A 23,066-nucleotide genomic window follows, 5' to 3' on the forward strand; every position below is an offset into this window, starting at 1 on the left:
TTTAAATGTGTTTTTAATTTTCCTGTCCATTTTTAGAGACTCAACAGTTGTTAAGTACAGGTTTCCAGCTTGGTATTTATCCAGCAGTAGCTAGCTCTCTGTTCTGAATGTTTCGTTCACAGCACCAGCTGTTTGGGGGCTTAAATACAGTGGTATTCCTGTTAACTCCTCCCTCTCCAAAAAAAATATTTAAGCCCAGATTTGGCCGGGCATGGTGGCTCACGCCTGTAATGTTAGCACTTTGGGAGGCTGAGGCAGCAGGATCACTTGAGCCCAGGAGTTTGAGAACAGCCTGGGAAACATAGCAAGACCCTGTCTCTAGAACAAAAAATTTAAAAACTAGCTAGGCATGGTGGCATGCGCCTGAGTCCCAGCTACTGAGGATGCAGAGGTGGGAAGATTGCTTGAGCCTGAGAGGTTGAGGCTGCAGTGAGCTATGATTGTGCCACTGTACTCCAGTCTGGCCAGCAGAGCAAGACCAAGTCCCTTTAAAAAAAAAAAAAAATCAGATTTGTATTATTTGCTAATGTCATGATGTGTGAATATACTCCCACCATTGCTTCCACCACAATGTCTCATACAAGCTAATAGCAACGCAGCACTACTGAAATTTCTGATAGACTTACTATATGCTTTTCTACCTTTTACAGTAATTCACATTGAAACTTGCCAGAATACATCCACTAATGATCTGTATTTGAACTTTATAATTAAGTGGAGATGGCAGCATCTCTCTGTGTTTTATGCTACTTTAGATATTGGCTTAAGGTAAAGCTTTTGTTTTAGATTAACAACTGATGATCAGGTTCTGAATTGACCGCTGTTCCCTCATACGTTGCATTTTTAAAGGGAGAAATTTGTTTTGTTTTTCAGGGATGAAGTCGAAGAAATAATTCTTATTTTGGTGAAAATAAAAGCTTTGAATCAAGCAGAATCCTTCATAGGAGAGCATCACCTAGACCATCTTAAATCACTAATTAAAGAAGATTGAATAAACTTTATTGGAAAATGCTAAAATTTTAATATAGTTACACTCAGTTCCTTTGTTTGAGAAGAAGCTGGTGCCTCTCTCTTCTTTATTCCCTGTAATAGAAGGTAGGATTTGAAAAAAAGCAAGACTCCACCTCTGTATTCCCCCCGTGCTTTACCTTCTGGCATCATGAAAAGCTGCCATGATTCTGTGGTATTCTAAGGAATTAAATGCACTGGAGCTTTAAGAGCTCAACGTGTTTCCCTTTGATTCTTTTGGCTGGTCTTTCAATTTTCTTAAGAGGGGAACTGGAGAAACCTTGCTAAAGGTTTTAGCTTAAGTGAGCATGCTAATAAGTCTTCTGTCCTGAACCACAATAATATCTTTTAGTTCTCTTTAACTACCTTTATTTAAAAATAAGTCAATATGAAAATCTCAGTTGGAGTGAATTATTTGCTAAGTATTAAATGATTAAGGCATGTGCCGATTGTCAAATTATCCTTTAGAAATCTGTACCAATTTAATGTACCAACATAAGCATAAGTGAGTGCCAATGAATCCCTACCAGCAGTAGTTATTATCCTTTTTAAAAATGCATTGAAAATTTGAAAGGTAAAAATCTTATTTTAATAGCTTATTTTGTGTTGGCTATTAGAGAGTAAACATATTGGTTTTGGCCATTTGTAATTATTTCTGAAATATCCATCTTTTTCTTATGGACTTTAAGACCTTTATATTTTTAAAGATATTGATTTTTTGCCCATGCTTGTGGCAGAAGTTTTCCTTATTTGCCATTTTTCTTTTATTTTTTTTTTTAATTGTATTTTTTGAGACAGGGTCTGGCTCTGTCACCCAGGCTGGAGAGTAGTGGCACAATCTCGGCTCACTGCAACCTCTGCCTTCTGGGCTCAAGCAATCCTCCCACTTCAACCTCCCAAGTAGCTGGGACTATAGGCATGCACCACCATGCCCAGCTGATTTTTGTATTTTTTTGTAGAGATGGGGTTTCGTGACATTGCCCAGGCTGGTCTCGAACTCTTGAGCTCAAGCAGTCTACCCACCTTGACCTCCCAAAGTGCTGGGATTACAGGCTTGACCAACCATGTTTGGCCTTTCTTTTAAATTTGTTGATGTTTTTTGAAGCATTAAGTCATTACTTATTAGCAAGTTACTATTTTGTTTTTTTGTCATTGGTGGTAGGACTAAGAAGGAAACAGATATTTTAAATACTCACAACATGTGATTCATTTTCTGATAAAATATTTGTCTAATAAGACAGAGGCAAGATAATTTAATCAAAAGAAATTAAGAAAATTTTCCAAAAATGTTAGTTTACTAGTAATTTTTCTAAGTCTACTTATTAAATAACTTAAGGGAAACTGTAAATATATTTTGCAAATTGTTGTCCAAAAGATAATTGGAAAAAATTGAATATATTGTAGGATTTGAATATACAGCCTACTTTTATGTCACCTCTACCTTCAAAACTACATATAATTTATTTTAGGAGTTGGATTTGTTATGTCTGTTGCAGTGAGGACTTGTGATTCACTGGTATGAAGAATTTTTTGATGTTTATATTAGTAACAAAATTATACAAGAATAGAATCTCATCTAGAAAATGCAAACCATTGTTGAAAAGCAGTTAGCATTTCCACACAACCGCTGTCCCCAGAGGTAACTGCTGTTTTCATTTTAATGTTATCCTTTTAGACCTTTTCTCTATTTACAAAAATGTTATGTGTTTCTATGTGTACATAGTTTTGGGTTTTTTTTTTTTTTACATAAGTGGCAGACACTTTATTGCACATGAAATTTGTAATTTTTTTCTATTTAAGTACACATTTGGAAATTATCCTCTGACTTTTGGATTTTTAACTAAATATGTTGGACGTGTTCCTTTATATTTTTAAGTTCAGCACAGAAACTTTCCTACCTTTTTGTGGAAGTTAAAATATTAAAACTGCTTTCAAAACTACAAATTGACTTAAACTGCTATAGTAATTTTCAATTAAATTTCATTATACCTGGAGTTTGAACGTTAAGGTTTTTATCATATACTGTAATTCAAAAATTTACCTAAATCTCAATGTAAAATTCTTTTTTTTCTTATTACTATGAAATGGATGGAAGAAGGAGGGGGAACACAACTAGCAAGAACAAAACATTGGGTTGGCAATTGATATCACATCTTAATTCTTTCCCTGAATTTCTTTCAGCTTTTTGTTCACATAAAGAATGTGAAATTTTTACAGGATCAGACAGATGACTTTAAAGAAATTTTTTTCATGACAGAAAAATCACCTCAATTGATTTTTCCATTTCTTAGGTCCTTGAATAAATGATACTTAGGTATACCTGAGAAATGCCATATATGATACAAATCCTGCAAAAGACATCATGAGAAAATACCAGCAGTATCTATCATGAATGTAGAAATAAAAGTCCTTAAAATAATTAGCAAATCAAATCCAGCAATGTATAAAAAAGATAATAGGGTTTATTCCTGGAAAGTAAGGTTGTTTTAACATTAGTCAACCAGTGTAATCACTCACGAACAGAATAAAGGAGAAAATCCACATCTCGATGACTGCAGAACCAATCATCTCAATTATTACCGAAAAAGTGTTTGTTTGACAAAATTCAGCACCCCCTCATACTACAAAAACCTTTCAGCAAAGTAGGAATATAAATTCCTCAATCTGATAAAAGGCATCTGTGAGAAAAATCTATACCTAACATCATATATAATGGTGAAATATTAAAGCAAGGATGTCTGCTCTCACCATTTCTGTTCAACATTGTTCTAGAAGACATAGTCATACAATCAGTCAAGATAAAAGAAGGCATAAACATTGAAACACAAGAGTTAAGATAGTCATTAGTTGGCCAGACATCCCAACACTTTGTGAGACTGAGCTGGGAGGATCGTTTGAGGCCAGGAGTTCAAGATCAGCCTTGGCAACAAGCTTGTTGTAAACATTAAGAGAAATGAAATGTCTTGTACAGCATCGGCACATAGGAGCCTTCTAATGAGGAGCCTATCCCTGAAAAAGTGAAAGATATATCATTTTTCTAATCCTTCGAATAGGATAAACTAAGTTTTTGATCTCTCTGAGTTATTCAAAAGGCTCAGGGATTTATTTCCCATCACAACACTACAAGGTAGTTTAGAAAATATACATACTTGAGCAACATGGTGGAGTAGGCACATTGAAAAACAAGCAGGGGCTGGGTGTGGTGGTTCACGCGTGTAATTGCAGCACTTTGGGAAGCTGAAATGAGAGGATGGCTTGAGGCCAGAAGTTCAAGACCAGCCTGGTCAGTATAGTGAGACCCCAATCTCTAAAAAATATATATATATTTTTTAAAGCAGGAACAGGCATAGCCAATTTTATCAGAACTCTGAAAAACAGTAAAAAGTTTATAGCAATGAAGCAAATGCTGAGTCAAGAACAGGCAACTTTAAAATGGCAAGAAAGCTTTGTGACATTTCTGCTTGCCCTTCCCCCACAAGCTCCCTGGTTTTGCAGCAGTCTTGAAATCAGCAACTGCATTCTGTGTTGGACCCTGATCCCCATTTCTAGAGGAAGCTGAGCAGAACTTACAAATTCTTGTTTAAGTCTCTGGTAGCCTGTCTGGGGCTACTTAAAGGATTGACAGAGCACTCATCGTAAGCAGTAGGCAATGTTTGAAAAAAGTGTAAGGTGAACTAACAACCTGCAAACACCTGGGTCGAAAGACTATGGTCAAGATATCCAAAAAATCATCTATGTTCTGTGAGAAAAAGCTGCAAAGGAGTTTCTTTGGGAAATTAGAATATTCAACAGCACATACAGGGAGATTTAGAAAACTACGTGCATACACAGCAAGAAGCATGCTCAGACAAGATCTGCAAAGACCCTACGCTTTTGGGCCTGATTGCTAGGCTCAGTACAAGCCTGGCTAAGTATTAATGGAAAAGCCCAGCACAGAACCAATCTGCAAAGACTGGAAAGACTGGGAGAGAGATTTTTCTGCTAGTTTTAACTCCTTTCAAGGAAATCTATGTCAAACTATTAAACACAAACTAAGGAACAGAGACTTCAGTGATGACACACAGAAGGAATACAGTCTTTGCAAAAATAGTTTGGAAATGACTGCACATGTAGCAGTAGACTGCTACAATCTTCAATAATAAAAATAAAACTAACTCTCAGGAAGGGGGGAATATCTGATTTTCAGGGCCACCACATTATAATGTTCAAACATACAGTTTTCAACAACAAAAAGACAGCATACAAAGACACAGGAAAGTATGGCTCATTGAAAACAAAATAATCAAAACCATCCCTGAAGAAACACAGACAGTGGACTTACTATGCAAAGACTTTAAACAATTGTCTTAAATAAGCCCAAAGAGCTAAAGGAAAACATGGACAAAGAACTAAAGGAAGAAAGAGACATATGAACAAAATGAGAATATCAATAAAGACACAGACGTTATAAAAAGGAACCAAAGATAAATCTTGGAGCTGAAAAGTACAGTAACTGAAATAAATTCACTAGAGGAGTTCAACAGTTGATCTGAACAGGGAGAAGAATCAGCAAACTTGAAAAAAATAAAAAGAAGGGCAACTGCAATAATCAAGTCTGAGGAACAAAAGAGAACACAGCCTAAGAAACTGGTGAGACAGCATCAAACAGACCAACATATACATTAAGAATATTTCAGAAGGAAAAGAAAGAAGCAGTGAAAAAAATTGAAGAAATAATAGCCAAATATGTCCAAAATTTGATAAAAGACATAAATCCATGACTCCAAGAAACTCAACAAACTCTAAGTGGGATAAACTCAGAGACCCACACTGAGCTGCGTTATAATCAAACTGTCAAAAGACAAAAGCTGAGCAAATCTGAAAAGCAATAAGACAGAACTGACTCATCAAGAATGAGGAATCCTCAAATTTTATAACATCTAATATCTCATGAGAAACCATGAAGTCAGAAGGTAGTGGGATGACATATTTAAAGTGCTGAAAGAAAAATACTGTTACCACAAATTCATGTATCTGGCAAAATTATCCATCAAAAATAAGGGAGAAATCAAGACATTCTCAGATAAAACAAAAGCTGAGGGAGTTTATTACAATTAGACTTGCCCTGCAAGAAATGCGTAAGGGAATCCTTTGGGCTGAAATGGAAGGGCACTAGACAGTAACTCAAATCTATATAATGAAATAAGGATCCAAAATAAGATAAATATATTGACAAATATAAAAGTCAGTATTACTATCATACTGTTTTCTAACTCCACTTTTTATTTCCTAAATGATTTAAAAGACAAACTCATACAAATAACTATAAATTATTTATTAGGCAATTTGTGCCATCAATAACATAAGGGGGGCAGGGGCAGAGCTTTACAGGAGTAGAGATTTTGTATGCTATTGAAGGTAAATTGGTATCAGTTTAAATTAGATTGTTTTAAGTGTAGGATGTTAACTATAATCCCCATAGCAACCACAAATAAAACATCTAACAAATATACACAAAGGGGAGTGGAAAGAGAATCAGACTAGTTCACTACAAAAAAACAGAAAAGAAGGCCATAAAGAGGAAATGAGGGGCCAAAAAATATATGACATATAGAAGAAGTGTTAAATGGTAGAAGAAAGTCCTTCCTTAATTACTTTAAACGCAAATGGATTAAATTTTCCAATCAAAAGGCAGAAATTGGCAGAATGGACAGAAAAAACAAAACAAAACAAAACAAGATAGTGATATGCTGTCTACAAGAGACTATAGCTCCAAAGACACAAATACATGGAACACATAGAAAAAGATACTCTGTGCAAAAATTTTTTTAAAAAAAGAGAACCTTAACACATTATAAACCACCTTGACCTAAGAGACATATAGAAAACTACAGTCAACAACAGCATGATAAACATTTTGCTCAAGTGTATGAGGAACATTCTCCATGACAGACCATCTATCAGGCCACACACCATTTCTCAAAAACATTAAAATCATACTAAGTATCTTCTCTAATCACAATGGAATGAACTTGGAAATCAATAACAAAAAAACAGTGGGAAATTCATAAACATGTAGAAATTAACACACTCAACCAGGGGATCGAAGAAGAAATCACAAGAGAAATAAAACATGACATTATCTAGCAATTCTACTCAAGATGTATACCCAAAAGAACTTAGAAACAGGCAATCAAATATATACTTGTTATGTCAATGTTTACTGCAGCATTATTCACAATAGCCAAAAGGTAGACATATCCCAGTGTTCATCAGAAGATGGATGAACAAAATGTATATACATACAATGGAATATTATTTAGTCATAAAAACAAATGAAATTCTGACACATGCCACAACATGGATGAATCTTAAGGACTGCTTGAGGCCAGAAACTCAAGACCAGCATGGGAAACATAGCAAGACCACATCTCTACAAAAAACAAAATCAGCCAGGCGCAGTTAATGTGTGCCTATAGTCTTAGCTACTCAAGGAGGATTGCTTGAGCCCAGGATTTTGAGGCTGCAATGAGCTATGATCACACCACTGCACTCCTACCTGAGTGATAGAATGAGACCTTGTCTCAAAGATAAAAAGAAAGATTTGAGGTTACCTGGGGTTGGGAGAGATACAGGAATGAGGTTATTGCTCAACAGTTACAGAGTTTCAGTTTGGGGTGATGAGAAAATTTTGGAAATAGTAGTAATAATTTCACAACATTGTGATGTAATTAATGCCTCTGACTTGTAAATTTAAAATGTTTACAATGGCAAATTATGTTTTATATATATATATCCTACCACAATAAAAAAAAAAGCTTTAGATTATGCACATTTAATTTTATTTCTGGGGGAAGATTTGCTTTACTTCTGGGGAAAAATTCACAAGAATTTTAAAGATATTCCTACAGAGTAAAAAGCATGATTGTTTACATGTTTTTGAGCACCTGTACTTACCAGCTGATCATACATTTGCAGAGCTTTAGGTCCTAAAATACACCCATCTACCATTCTACCAAGATTGAAGTGTGTTTATCAAGACAGAAAAAGAACAGGTTTTAATAGCTATCTTCTAACAAGATAAAGAGAAGAAAAATATAAGATATAGGCTCTTGTTAACCTTTTATTTTGAGAGGTTCTTTTGAGAGGTTATCTCAGCAAATAATCTAAACAAGTGAAGGATAGGATATCTATTACTTGTTGACAGTAGTTAGATGACTATATAATCATTAGTGAAAAAGATCAAGGAAGTAGCTGAAAGCTGCTGTCTGACAGACCCCTAGACAATCTCCTTCCTGGACAGACCCCTCCAGGAAGGAGATTGGAAGCCTCTATTCTAGGGAATCTGACAAAACCAAAATATTCATGTGGAGGAGGGGACTCCCAAAAAAGCCCATTCAGATAATCCTAAAGACAGCCCCTTCCCACAACCCAAAGTCTTTCCAAGCTTTTTAGTCCCTCTTTCAACCATAAGAAGACAGCCAAAGATTATCAGATATCCTGGAAAAGTCTGAAATATAGACAACAAAAAATAAATACAGAAAGAAATTTGGAGGAAATAGATGCGCAAACAATTTTAAATGAAAAAAAATACACTATATTGAATACCCCTTATCTGTGAACAAATCCATAGATAAAGGCTTTTTGGTTGTAAGAAAAGGAACTTCTACAAATCAAGAAGGGGTCTTAAGATTTTAAAATACAATAGCAAAGAGTTGGAAGATTGAGCTAAAGAGCTAAAAAACAGAGACTGGGGTCAAGGGAGGGAGGTAAGAAAATAGATACCCAGTGCTGGATATCCAACATCCAAATAATAGTTGGGAGAACAAAGCAGCAGAGAATAAATCATCAACCAATGCTAAGTGTTTCCCAGAACTGACAGAAATGAGTTACTATCTGGAAGGGTTCACCTAAAACCCAATACAATGGATAAATATAGACCCACACCAAGACACATCATCATGAAATTTATGATGGGGAAATCAAAATGGCATTGGATTTCTCAATACAACAATAGAAACAAAGAAAATGGAGCAACAATATTTTTAAAGTCCTGAAGGAAAATTACCTCCTACCTAAACGTATAAAGTATCAATCAAACATGAGACATGCAAGGTCTCAAAAATTTTACCTCCCCACAAACTTCCTCTAGAAGCTACCAAAGGATGTGCTGCAGCAAAACAAGTTAGTACTCAATAAAATGGAAAACATGGAATCCAGAAAACAGCTGAGCACAGGAAAGAAGTTAGTCCCGAGACAGCTAGGAACCAGAGGGCAGATCTGAAGGTAACTCAATGGATAGGCTGAGAGTTGCCTTCAAGATTTAGGATAGTACTGTATTTTTTAACCTGAGGAACAGTATATCCAGGTGAGTATGGACCAAATTACATGTTTTTCTTTAGCATGTGTGATTATACCCCAGCTTTCCAATCCATGCTGCATGGATCAGCAACAACACTCATATCATACCAAAGGTATTGTTTTAACCTAATCCTAAGATACAGAGTTTGATTCATCATGCTGTGAGCATCAAAAAACAGTTTACTTCCTCTAACCACATTTCTGCAACATCCAGCTACCCAGTATAATCCTGCCAGATACCTTGTGGTGAGCCTTCTGTTTAGCAGAACTCACTGATAACCTTAGCCATGAATTTGCTCAAAATTGGCCTCTGTAAACTCTCAGAGGAAGCTGAAGCCAGACTATGACCCAAAGACTGTAACGTTTCCCTTGAAGCCTTCATGCAATAATAGTAATACTGCCCCTTTATACTTGCTAACAGGTTTTTTTTTTTCAGGTTTTTCAAAATTAAATATATTGTTGAAGAATATATGTGTTGGCAGTAAACTAAAAGAAATGCAAGGGAATGATTAACAAGTCAAGATGATATTTACATTTAAAAAGGAGAGAGATACAATTGCAGATTTACTGGAGTCTTCTGAGATCTTATTAAATGTTTTATTTCTTAACATTCTTAGATATTAATAAATGTTCTATTTCTTAACCTGATAGTGGGTACATGAATGTTTATTATTCTGTAAATCATATTGTGCTTATGAATTGTTTCACAATTAAAAAAAAAAATTCATCCCACCTATTCCCTTTGCTCAGGTTCCATGCTCATTAAAGACCATTCTGGTGATGCTCTGACTTCTATTGTAGCTTTGCCTCCAATAAGCAAATGCACATTGGTCCATTTGGCATGTGTAATTCTCTTTTTAGAGTAATAAACTGGTGTACAAGTTTTATTTCAGAAAAAAAGTATTAATAAAACAATGAATGCTTAGTTCACTTAATTACTATGTTCTTATAAATGAAATTAAATTGGTCTCAAAATATATCCTCTTAGAGCCAGTGTATCTTCTGCAACTAACCAAATTCATTCTCAGAATCAAGACCTTTTCGACGCTTCAATTTCCTTCCATATTGCAGCTTCAATTTTTGAAGTATCATATTCCCTCATCATATCAAATTCAAGCCATGGCTGATTCCACTTCTGAGCTTCTTTCATTTGCTGTTCAGTTAAACAAAGATCAAATCTGATTCCTTTAATATTAAAATTTGGACGTTCCCAGCGTTTAGACCAGGGCTTAGGCTTCATTTTTACTTTCAGCTAAGGAAGATTTAAAAAAAAAAAAAAAAAAAAGGCAATAATTAGGCTGATAGGCATGAGCAAAAATTCTTCTGAAGTTTTCATTAAGATGATTCTTTCTTTCTTATTTTATACTTGAACTTCTAGTTTCAAATGTATAACCCATACCTCATTAACAGGAACTTTTTGGTTAGGCTCTTGTACTACTGGCTTCATATTCACATCAAAAGTGCTATATTCAGGAAGGGCATCTCGTAAGTATAGCAAGCTATCATCCAGCCGTTTCTCTAATTTGACCACCTGAATCTCCTGGACCCGAGGATTATAAAGTTCAAAGCAAATCTCGACACCTAAATAGAACAGAAAACATATTCTTACAATCTAAGTCCACATTCCTATACATGTTTCATACTGCAGTAAAAGCATTTCATAAAGGAATTAACACAAAGTTTTGCATGTAGAAAATGTGCCGTTAATTTGAAATTTTTAAGATTACTGAAAGAAATAGAAATAAGCTAAAATCCATTTAAATATAAAGTGAGAAAGTCTGAATTGGAATGATAGTCTAAAAAAGAAAAAAATGGCTTCTAGAAATATGTTGAGTCACATATCTCTTCAATTCTCATAGTAGTAACTGCAGAGAAAGTCTGAATTCTTCCCTATGTCACGTTTTTTATCTCCCAATTACTTGAAGAAAAATCAATCTTCCATGTTAAGAGTAATAAGATTAATGGTACAAAAGAAGTAAAATATTAAGTTCCAACTTTGGTTAGAAGCTCCTTTGATTAAGGATTAGTGGATTAAAGGGATGGAGAGAACTAGTTTTGCCTTTTGCCCTTCCACCTTTCACCATGTGAGGGCACAGTGCTTGGCCCTTCCAGAGCACACAGCAACAAGGCACCATCTTGGATGCAGGGAAGGAGGCCTCACCAAATACAAAACCTGCCAGCACCTTGAACTTAGATTTCCCAGCTTCCCGAACTGTGAGAAATAAATTTCTGTTCTTTCTAAATTACCCAGCCTGTAGCATTTTGTTACAACAGCACGAACAGAATAAGCCACCAGAAATGTAAACCAGAGAGACTGCACAAATGCAAGCAGATGATGGAGACATGGATGAGGGTGATAGCAATGTAGAGGGAAGAACAGACAAAATTGTGATATATTTTTTGGAGACTGTGCCAAGAAAACTTGATTGACTGCATGTGTGAAAGTAAGTGGGTAGGCAGAGTGGTATCATTTATGGAAATAGAAAAGACTGTGAATGGAACACCTTGCAAGGGGAAATAAAGAGTTCTGCTTTCAACTTATGCTGGTAAGACATCCAAATAGAGTGTTGATCAGATAGTTGCAGATAGTTGCAAATCTGGAACTTAAAAAGGGTCAGTCCTGGAGTTATAAATTTGGAAGTTATCATTATACAGATGGTATACAAAGCCACCGAACAAGAAGGAAACACTAATGCAGGAAGCAGTGATGGGGAAGGTTGAGGCAGGTTACAACAGTCAGACATACTACAGAGAATGGCAAGAGGGAGCTAATCCTTTTTGAGTATTCTGTGTCCAGTACTTCAAATACAGTATCTCACAGTTGATTGGCTAGAACCATGTAGAGTAGAAACTATTACTATCTTAATGCTTAAAGAAAATCAAATGACTCACTCCTATGCTCATTTACTTCTATTACAAGGCCTCTCCAAGTATTTGACCAGATTGAAGGCACAAATCAATTAAGTCCTGCTGAATTCCTGCACGCACAGCCCACTGTCATTACAGAATAAGCAAGACAGCAACTGCTTTCACATTTTCAATTTCTTTGAAAATAAGAATACTTTGTTGTCGGAACTTCATGAAGCATACAACTTGATAAACGTAATTGTTCCTGCCATTTTAATTAATAATCTTGCTAGAGTTTTACTCCTTGTTCCTCTGCCTATTAGGCATAGTATATAAACACAATTTTGCCTTTTTAAAATTCCTCCCAAGTCATATAAGACAGTGATAATTTTGTTTTGTGTCATAACATAAAGTAAAATGTGGGTATTCATTTTAGGAGCAAGTAATTCATGAAGACATTAAAGGTTTGTCTTAAAGTTTTACTCATGGGTTATTTGCTCCTAAAACAGATATCCCCATACTGCTTTATAGTAATTTATTCCCCCCTTTGATGTTGCCATGGTTTGCAAAGTCTGCTTCTAATGACTGTTGTTCCAATAACATAAGAAGCCTTCAAGAGAAAGAAGTCCATCAACCATATTTAATCATTAACTTCAAATCTCAATCCATTCTAAAGCCACAGGCTCCACATCTTCCCTCAGAGTCTCCTTTTACTTTCAAATTTCAGATTTCTTATCCCAGGATGCAGAAACAAAAAGGAATCCTGAGATAACATTTTCTAGACAATGAAAATGATGAAATAAAACTTACCTTGTCCTTCGATAACATTCCTAAGGATGAAAGTAGCTCCAAGTCCTCTTCCTGATCTCTGAATGCAAATCCCCAGAAACTGGCTGATTTTTCCACTGGCATATGGGTCAGCTGTAGTAACACGAAGAATACTTCCTACAAATTCAAAAGAGAAGTGAACTTTTTTTTCAGCACACCCAGCTGAGAAGTAAACTTTATATAAGATGCAGAAACAAACAAATAGCATTTCTAGATAACTTAACTTCCTAAATGTCTTAATGTAGGAATAAATACTTCATATGAGCATAACCCAGATATGTAAAAAACAATCTTCTTTTGCTTTTTAAGAAAACTAACCATCCAATCACAAAGAAACTAGCCATCCTAATTACTAATAATAAAAACATACAGCTCTTACTGACCAACATAGAACTCTGGAATGTGGAGTACTTTTCTCCTTTCTAACATATCTTTTCTTTCTATTTGAAATTTCAGAGGATCTGTTCTTCCCCTTCGAGGAATGAATTCAGGACTCAAGAACCTGTAAAAAATACAAATAAATAATTAAACTCAAAAGGCTGCTAGAAGAAAAATTGTTGCCTTTCAAAGAAATTAAATATGTTATTGATGTATTTTATTCTTCATTGTCTAAATAAAAGTCAATCTTATTTCTAAAATTGTTAATGCTCATGAAAATAGCTAACAATTCCTGAGTACTCACCTGGTATTTTGTTAAAAGCTTTATGAAACATCTATAGCATAAATTAATCCTTCTAGCAACCATGTGGGTTTGGTGTCATCTCCTTTTTACAGAGCAAGAAACTGAAGCTTGAAAAAGGTAAATAACTAATCCATTGCTACATTAGCTATAAATCTGTCAAATCAAGATTTAAATGTAGGTATGTTGGTCAGTCTCCAAAGCCTATAACCATTACTACAGGCCTCACACTGAGCTATACATGCTATAATAAATTATGTCAGAAAAGACATCAACATATAAATCACTAATTATAAATTGACTTTTAAAATGATCTTCCTGATCAGAGAAGATGGCCCTGGAGATGGTGCTGAAGGACCTGGGGCATCTGCAGGCTTGTTGGCTGTGTTTGCTGGTCAAGACTATAGACCAGTTTGAATATGAAGGTTCTGACAACTGTAACACCTATCTACAGACGAAGAGTAACCGAGATGGTATATGACTGCACTAGCTCTTCCTTTGATGGAATCATTGCAATGATGAGTCCAGAGGACAGCTAGGTCTCCAAGTGGCAGCGAGTCAGTAACTTTAAGCCAGGTACATATGCGGTGTCATTCACTGGTCACCTGCCCCAAGGAATCGTGTAGGAGCTGAAAAGTCGAGGAGAGACCTACAAATCCAGAGACACAGCTGCAGCACATCATGTCCCTGAACCATTTTCTCTTCCTTGGATGACAGGTGCGGGTGGGAGGGATTTGGGTTGGTGGATTAACAGATCGAACTGAAGAGAAAGTAGGATGCTGATTTTCCTATCCATGGCCCAGGGCTGCACCTTGCCCATGGCAAGGACTCTAGGTCAAATGCCAATAAATATGAACCTCTAGAAAGTTCTTAAGGCCATGATACATTCCTTGCCTCCCTCTCCCTTTCTCTTAGGCACAGTAAGAGCTTATTTATGCTGTAAGAATCTTCCTAGAACAGCAGAGGCCCTTCTACTCCCTACTGACTGTCTCTGAGCCTTCTGTACTGCAGCCTTTCTAGTGTGCTTCCTTGCTTCCAATCGGAGGGTGCTGTCCAGAGGCTAGGTAATCCCATCAACTTGGTAGTCCTGGGGTCTCGTGGTTGTATCTTTCTGCCCTCTAGACCTGGCACAGCAGTATCCCTTGAAGAAATCCTGAGGTTTCATAGTGCTCTTTGCTCCTTGACCATGTTTAATAATTCTTGCTTCTCCCCCTCCTCGTCTCTTTTCTTCTGTTTACCGCTCTTCCTATACCTTAGGCCAGTCTCACATCCTTGCATTTCACATTCTCCTAACTGGAGACCCTTGGGCCTTAGGCGACTGCTGGGTCCTAGTCTGCCTTGTTTGTGCCTCTGTAGGAGGTAAGTCCTTCCTTTTCTCTTCTGGCCTAGTAGGGGACCTTGGGTAATGTCCCATTTTGGCCAAGGTGAGGTATTCGTTTTAGAATAAAAAATTCACCATAAATTCTCATTTACTTAAATTTCCACAGAAATCCTGTTAGTGTCCCCATTTTGATTTCCCTAAGTTGCTGGTTCTCCCTCTGTAAAAAGAGAATGATTAGACCCTGCCTGTTTACCTCAGGATTGTTGTGATTGTAGAAATGAAGTTATGTGAAAATTGTGTAAGTCTTACAAAGGTGAAATCCTTTTGCTTAAAAAATAATAATCTTCCTTTTTTCTTCTGTAACTGATTTTAAGCTCATTATGAAATATTTAATCTACATAAAAAGTATAAATGACAGTACAATGAATATTCATGTCTCTACCACCCACCTCAAGAAATAAATTATCAATATTGTGGAAGCCCCTGTGTATTTAGGACAGTTCATTACTATCCTAAATTTGGTGATTATTCCCATGAATTTCTTTCTCTTCCTCAATTTTCTACTTTGAAAATTTTAAAGCCTACCAAAAAATAGTAATACAATGAACACCTGTAGATCTTTCATCCACTTTTACCAACTGCTAAAATTTTGCTATATTTGCTTTATATATACATATCATTTTTTTCTGAACCATTTGAAAATGTCAGCCAGGTGTGGTAGCTTATGTCTGTTATCCCAACACTTGGGAGGCCGAGGAGGGTAGATCGTTTGAGCCCAGAAGTTCCAGACCAGCCTAGGCAACATAGTGAGACCTCATTCTATAACAAAAAAATTTTAAAAATAGCCAGGCATGGTGGCGGGCACCTGTAGTCCCAGCCACTTGGGAGACTGAGTAGGGAGGGGCCCAGGAGTAGGAGTTGCAGAGCCAAGATCATGCCACTGCACTCCAGCCTGGATGACAAAGCAAGGCTCTGTCTCAAAAAAATGGAACAGCAAGGCATTTCATTCCTCAATAATTTAGAAGGCTTATGCTAAGAATAAGGACTTGCTCCTATATTATCACGATACCCTTCTGACACCTATAAAAGTCAGCATTAATTTGATAACATAATCTAATACAGAGGTATCCAATCATCTGGCTTCCCTGGGACACACTGGAGGAATTATCTTGAGACACACATAAAAGACACCAACAATAGCTGGTAAGCTTAAAAAAAAAAGGCACAAAAAAAATCTCATAATGTTTTAAGAAAGTTTACAAATTTGTGTTGGGCCACATTTAAAGCTGTCCTGGGCTGTGGGTTGGACAAGCTTCGTCTAATATAGAGTTCATACTCAAATGTATGTCATTATCCTGGGAAGGTATTTTACATCTATTCGTTGCCCAATTCAAAATACAATCAAGCTTCACACATATTTGGTCATTAGTCTCTCAGACTAGGACTTTTCTCCAAATTTGTATTTTTATAACATCAACTTTTTTGAACAGTCAAGGCCTACTATCTCATCTCTGGATTCTGGATTGTTTCCACATGCCTAGACTAAGGTTAAATAATTTTAGTAAGAATATTACAGGGAGATGATGTGAACAACTTATTCTGTCACATCAGGAGACACATAATATCAACTGGTACCAATACTGGTAAAGTTAGGTTTGACTGTTTGGCAAAGTTTCAGAAGGCCCCCCCTTACATTTCTTTTTACTTTTCATATGCATGTATGTCTGGGCAACATATATTGTTTCGTATAATTTTGTTTTTGTTTTTTTCTGAGACGGAGTCTTGCTCTATCGCCCAGGCTGGAGTGCAGTGGCACGATCTCGGCTCACTGCAACCTCGGCATCCTGGGTTCAAGCAATTCTTCTGCCTCAGCCTCTCAAGTAGCTGGGATTATAGGCACATACCACCACACCTGGCTAATTTTTTTTTTTTTTGTACTTTTAGTAGAAATGGGGGTTTTGCCATGTTGGCCAGGCTGGTCTCGAACTCCTGACTTCGTGATCTGCCCTCCTCGGCCTCCCAAAGTGCTGGGATAACAGGCGCACCCGGCCTATAGTTTTAAAACTTCATAAAAATAGCATCCTACTACATTAATGATTCTACACAGATTTGTGAAAATCTTCCATGTTTAAAAGTGAGCTCTAATTCACTCATTTTTCACTGCTATACAATATTCTGTCATATGAATGCATTTGCCTGTTCACCTACTGATGGATATCTAGGCTGCCTCTAAATTTTGTTACAAAAAATACTGTTACATTCATTCTCGTGCTTGTCTCCTTGTACATACATGTTAGGAGTTTAAGTTGTGTGCTTTCTGAGTGAGAAGGTATACACAACTTAAACTTAGTAAATTCTGTCAAATTGTTCTCTAGAGCATATAATTTACATTCCTATTTAAGTGAATTCTATTAAATGCCACCGTTTAAAAGAGATATTCCATTTCTACCTTCAAAAGCAAGTTTTATAAAGAAATATTTTCTGAATCTCTTAGTTCTCTAACTCCAAGTTTACTTCTATTTAAATCCGTGGAATATTTTAAATGTTAAAAAAAAAAAAAAAGAAAAAAAAAAAAGCCAGGCGTGGTACCAGTAGTTCCAGCTACTCTGGAGCCTGAGGCGGGAGGATCACCTGAGCCCAGAAATTTGAGGCTGCAGTGAGCTAAAATCACCACTGCACTCCAGCCTGGGAGACTGAGAGAGACTCTGTCTAAAAAAAATTTTAAAAATAAAAAAATTAAAAATCCCAGAAGTAATCCAGTCAACAATCTACAGCCCTTTCAAAAAGCCTATAATCATATCAGGTTTTTCCTCTGAAAACTGGCTTTTTAAAAAGGTTGCTACATAGCTCTCTTTTCAGACCTTAAGTCCTTTAAATTTACATGTACCTCCAAGATTACCACCATTCATATAAGTTTTTATTCACACTGTTTTGATGAGTAAGTTTCAGACACAATTTAGTGGCCAGTTTTACTGTGCTTTGTCTGCCAAAACTTCCAACCTAAACCATAGCAAATTTTTTAAGTTGGCCAATCGATTCCTATCCAGGGTTAAGGGTCTTTTGAGAGAAAAGAAGAGCTCTTGGACGTAAACAGGTATAAACAGGACATACCTCAGAGAAAAACTCTGGTACAGGACAAATACCACAGAGAGAAGAGTTTAAAATATGGGGAATCCCTACTTGAAGTTCTGACTCAATAAAACTGCAAAGAAGTTCAATGCTGTCTTGGGGAGAAGTGAGAAAGAAAGAACAGTGTGGTGCGCTGGCTCTTGAATCCTACACACCTGCTCGTGCAGGGGGAGGTGCAGCCCCCACCTTAGAGCCGGGACCTCGAACGCGAACGCGCTCACGCGCGCACCGACCCCAGTTGCCGGCCTAGCGCCAGGGCAGTGCCTCACCTGCGTTCCGGTTCCACGGGGCGGTGCTTGTCCACGATGACCGGTTTCGGCGGCGGTTGGAACGCACCGGGCTCGGAAGGCCCAGTGCTCTGCTGCCGGACACGCCCCGCGTGGACCCCTGCGGGAGCGGACGACGGAGGTCAGGACTCTCGTGCCAACCCTGAGATCCCGCAGAGCCCCGCAATCTCCCCCAACCCGGCGTCCCACGGGGGACCAACGCTGGGGTTGCCTCTGATCTCCAGGTTCGCCTCCCCCATCCTGACCCTGGGCCCCTAACGCGCCCCAGCTCGCAAGTCCCGCTCCACTTACTGCAGGCGATAGAGGCCGGCGGGGGGAGCAGAGTCCTGGCGGCTTGGAAACTCCGGCCTAGGCCCATTGCAGCCCAGTGCCCCGCTGCAATGCAGGCCGCCATGCCAGCTAGCTCACGTCAAGACTACAGCTCCCAGTAATCAGTGCGACGAGGTTGTTGCTGTCTGCCACCATATGGCGGCTGCTATGGGACAAAATGGATAAGTCTCTCCTCGCTCCTTTCCTGATGTCTTAGGAAAAGTGCACGTTTCTCTAGTTCCCCGTAATGCGCCAAGTTACACCCCTCCACAGGGGTGTTCTCCCGGCCTAGAAAGCTTTTTCCTCCCCCTATGAATCCACTCTTATCTTCTCAGACAAGCTTTCGCTATGCGAAAATCCCATTTTAGGCCGTCTTTCCCACTAGGTGCCTTCGATTGGCAGCTCTGATCTCATTTGCAATTCTTTCTTGTGTAATTATTAGAGTAGTATTTAAATCTACCGTTATACTATAATGAGGCAAGGGAAGGGATAAAGTCTTCTTTTTGCTCACCATTTTATCCCAGCACCTAGCACCTACCTGGGCCCTCACTAACTTCTTTTGTTTTGTTGAGACAAGGTCTTCCTCTGTTACCCAGGCTGGAGTGCAGTGGCGCGATCATGGCTCTGCAGCCTCCAACTCCTGATCTCAGGAGATCCTCTCACCTCAGCCTCCCGAGTAGCCAAGACTACAGTCTCGCACCATCACGCCCAGCTAATTTTTCTAATTCTTTGTTGAATGCACAGAAAAGAGAATAGAATAGTTCCGGACAGAACTGCTGGCCCATAGTCCTTGAGACTACAGAAAGCATTAACCCTTTGAGGAACCCAAATGAATTTGGGCTGGGCAACTGTGGGTATGGATAGGTGGGAGAAGTAAAGCTGGAAAGGGTAAATTGTAAGTCTTGTTAAGAAATTTGGAAAATGACTGGGCGTGGCCAGGCATGCCTGTAATCCCAGCACTGTGGGAGGCCGAGACAGGAGGGTCCCTTGAGCTCATGAGTTGGAAACCAGCCTGGGCAATATAGTGAGACCGTATCTCTAAGAAACAAACACACAGCCGGGCGCAGTGGCTCACGCCTTTAACCCCAGCATTTTGGGAGGCCGAGGCGGGCGGATCGCCTGAGGTCAGGAGTTTGAGACTAGCCTGGCCAACATGGTGAAACCCCGTTTCTACCAAAACTAAAAAAAATTATCCGGGTGTGGTGGCAGGCTCCTGTAATCCCAGCTACTTGGGAGGCTAAGGCAGGAGAATCGCTTAAATCTGGGAGACAGAGGTTGCAGTGAGCCGAGATCGCGCCATTGCAACAAGAGCGAAACTCCGTCTCAAAAAAAAACAGAAAAAGAAACACACACAAAAAAAGAAATTTGGAATTTGTTATTTCAGCAGTGGTTATATAATATAAGGATTGAACACTTAGAGTAATGTGATAATTTAACTATATAATAGTCATTCCAGTTGCATTAATGTCCCAAAGCTACCTCAAATTCAGCCTATCCATACTGAGTTCATCTTTTTCAGCTCCAGACTTCCTTCCCAGTATTGGCTATCTCAAGGAATGGCTTCAGCATCCACTCTCTTGCCTAAGCCAAAAATCTCAGTGCCATTCTTGATTCCTCCCTGTCTCCCCCTGGATGAAGTTCCAAAAACTATGCCTGACACCGTCAAATATCTCAGGAATCCATATACTTTCTCATCCTCCCATCCATATTTCCAATCTAGGTCAACATTTTTTCTCTCTTCAGGATCCCTGGAGATCCCTGCAACAGCCTTCTCATTAGTCTTCTTGCCTCTGGTTACCTCCAGTCCTTCATGAAGCAACCAAAAAAAGATGGCTCAGAAATGCATACCCTGTTCTTTCCTTTCCCCAGTTTAAAGCCTTACTGTTTACTTTTGACAGAAGTCAAATGCTCAAAAAAGCAACCAACCTCTGCAGCTTGGCCCCTATACTCTGACTTGCCATCCTGAAGAACATGAGCTGTTACATCAGCCTGAGGAACAGGGCCATGTTTTGAGCACAGAATTCAAGATGCTGTGAAGAAAGACAGGGCCTTCTATTTTAACTCTAGCTTCTTTGATTAGAACAAGAATTTATTCTATAAATGACAAGGAATCTCACAACCAAAATTTCAGATGAGCAATATTTTGGCTCTTCTACCTACCCAAAAAAGTAGACTTCAAGCCCTTAAGAGTAAAAGGGAAGAGAGGCAAAGATAATCATGACTGGCAGTGGTGAAGATTTTTCTGTATTAACCATGCCCAGAACACGTGGCCTTCACTCTTGCTGGGATTGGTCCTACAGGTAGGGGCAGAGAAATAAAAGACAGACCTTCACAGGAGGACAGCAGGATTTACTAGACATTGCCAAGCCACTCCTGCTGCCCTCTCCTCTTCTACAGATGAAGGAATAGTTGTGTAGAGTTTTACAAAATTGGAAGAATGAACCTAAAGAATCTTATCTAATTTTCTCCCATATTCTTGCTCATCCAACATCTGTCAGGCCATTTTGACCTTATCTTAATTTGGAGAACAAGCTGGAGTTTAAATTATTCCAACTTAAGTTGTTATTAAACAACTTCATAGAGCAAAATCAAACAGCACAGAGCTGGCTCAACTATTTTATGAGCTGATTACAGGAATAGAACTTTAATTATTTACTTCTGTGTTTTACACCCTTGGAAAGGAGATCATGAACATCATTACATAATGTTCAGCCAAGGGAAGAAAGTATTCCAGGCAAACTGGCTGCTTCAGGTTATTGTGACATCAGGATCCTTGTCGGTTTTGCTTGTTATTATATCCTCTATATTTAGTAGAGTATCTGGCACCCAATAAATATTTCTAAGTAAAATTAGATAGATCACTCTGATTGTACTTTAGAAAATGGCTGGGAAGCAGGAAATTATTGAAATATTCCAAAAGAGAGATGGTGCTAACCTGGAACAGAAAAAAAAAATAGTTCTTAAAGTGTGAGCCCTTGACTAGCAACATCAGCACAACCAGGGAACATGTTAAAATTACAAATTCTCAGGTCCCACCCCCAGACTTACTGAATTTAAAACTTTGGGCACAGAACCCAGTGATCTGTGCTTTAGCAAATCCTCCAGGTGATTCTGATAGTTGTTCCAATTTGGGAACAATTGAGGTAGAGGCAATAGAGATAGAAAGTGGTATTTTTTTTTCTGTCTCTCCATCTATTTGTGAGGTAGAGTCAGTAAAAAAAATTTCTGAAATGTACTAACTGGAGTCTTTGAGAGAGGTTCCCATCTCTGCCTTTTCTTCTTCATGGGTAATAGGATAGAGGTATGCCTACCTCATTAGGTTGGTATAAGGATTAAATTGTGATAATGCATAAAGTTTGCAGATAAATGTATAGATCATAATAAAATTCTTTTTTTCCAACTTTACTGAGACATGATTGAAAGATAAAAATTTGTATATATTTAAGGTGTACAACATGATGATTTGATATATGTATGCAATGTGAAATGATTACCACAGTTGAGCTAATTAACATATCCTTCACCTAATTAAAAAAAAAAAAGCTTTTTGTAAAACTTATTTTAAAGATGCCAGCAAGAGGAAACTATAATCTGATTCATGTATTAACACATCCAAAAAAAGAATCTCCTATTCCTAGAAAACCATAAAGATGCTACCAAAAGACGCCTAGACGTGATAAACAACTTCAGTAAAGTTTCAGGATACATTTTAATATGCAAAAATCAGTAGTATGTCTATTCACCAACAGTGTTCAAGCTGAGAACCAAGTCAAGAATGCAGTCCCATTTACAATAGCCACCAAAAACATAAAATACCTAGGAATACACCTAATCAAGGAGATGAAATCTCTACAACAAGAACTACAAAACACTGCTGAAATAAATTATAGATGACACAAACAAATGGAAAAACCTCCCATGCTCATGGATTGGAAGAATCAATGTCACTAAAATGTCCATATTGCTCAAAGCAATTTACATATTCAACGACATTCCTATTAAATTACTATCATTTTTCACAGAACTAGAAAAACAATTCTAAAATTCATGTGGAACCAAGAAAGAGTCCAAATAGCCAAAGCAATCCTAAGCAAAAAGAGTAAAGCAGGAGGAATGACATGATCTGACTTCACACTATACTACAAGGCTACAGTATCCAAAACAGCATGGTACTGGTACAAAAAGAAACAAACAGACCAATGGAACACAATAGAGAACCTACAAATAAAGCCGCATACCTACAACCAACTAATCTTCAACAGTCTACAAAAATTAGCAGTGGGGAGATGACATCCTATTCGATAAACAATGCTGGGAA

General features: G+C 37.8%; 3 protein-coding genes and 1 pseudogene across 4 annotated transcripts in view; 3 read left to right on the plus strand and 1 right to left on the minus strand.

The window, feature by feature from the left end:
- GCFC2 (GC-rich sequence DNA-binding factor 2) overlaps window positions 1-1,240 on the plus strand; it is a 46,452-nt gene extending 45,212 nt beyond the window's left edge. For both annotated transcript variants that reach the window (XM_003810309.6, XM_055107753.2), the window contains exon 17: window positions 874-1,240. In XM_003810309.6, the coding sequence (XP_003810357.3) occupies window positions 874-991 (118 nt within the window). In that variant the 3' untranslated portion in view covers window positions 992-1,240. The remainder of the gene's footprint in view (window positions 1-873) is intronic.
- Window positions 1,241-9,931: 8,691 nt separating this feature from the next.
- MRPL19 (mitochondrial ribosomal protein L19) lies at window positions 9,932-22,544 on the minus strand. The gene is made up of 6 exons (XM_003810311.6): window positions 18,731-22,544; window positions 18,422-18,539; window positions 13,407-13,525; window positions 13,006-13,140; window positions 10,748-10,929; window positions 9,932-10,600 (listed from the first exon to the last, which is right to left on the minus strand). Exons 1-6 carry the CDS (start codon window positions 18,831-18,833, stop codon window positions 10,379-10,381), a joined length of 879 nt encoding a protein of 292 aa, XP_003810359.2. The 5' UTR covers window positions 18,834-22,544; the 3' UTR covers window positions 9,932-10,378.
- Window positions 14,034-14,766, plus strand: LOC117979187 (transcription elongation factor SPT4-A-like; annotated as a pseudogene).
- The window catches only part of EVA1A (eva-1 homolog A, regulator of programmed cell death), a 154,551-nt gene continuing 149,935 nt past the window's right edge, over window positions 18,451-23,066 (plus strand). Inside the window, exon 1 of the mRNA XM_008962662.4 lies at window positions 18,451-18,663. The gene's annotated coding sequence lies outside the window, so the exon portion shown is untranslated. The remainder of the gene's footprint in view (window positions 18,664-23,066) is intronic.

Source organism: Pan paniscus, chromosome 12 (genome assembly GCF_029289425.2).
Source record: "Pan paniscus chromosome 12, NHGRI_mPanPan1-v2.0_pri, whole genome shotgun sequence".
In the NCBI taxonomy this organism is placed as follows: Eukaryota; Metazoa; Chordata; class Mammalia; order Primates; family Hominidae; genus Pan; species Pan paniscus.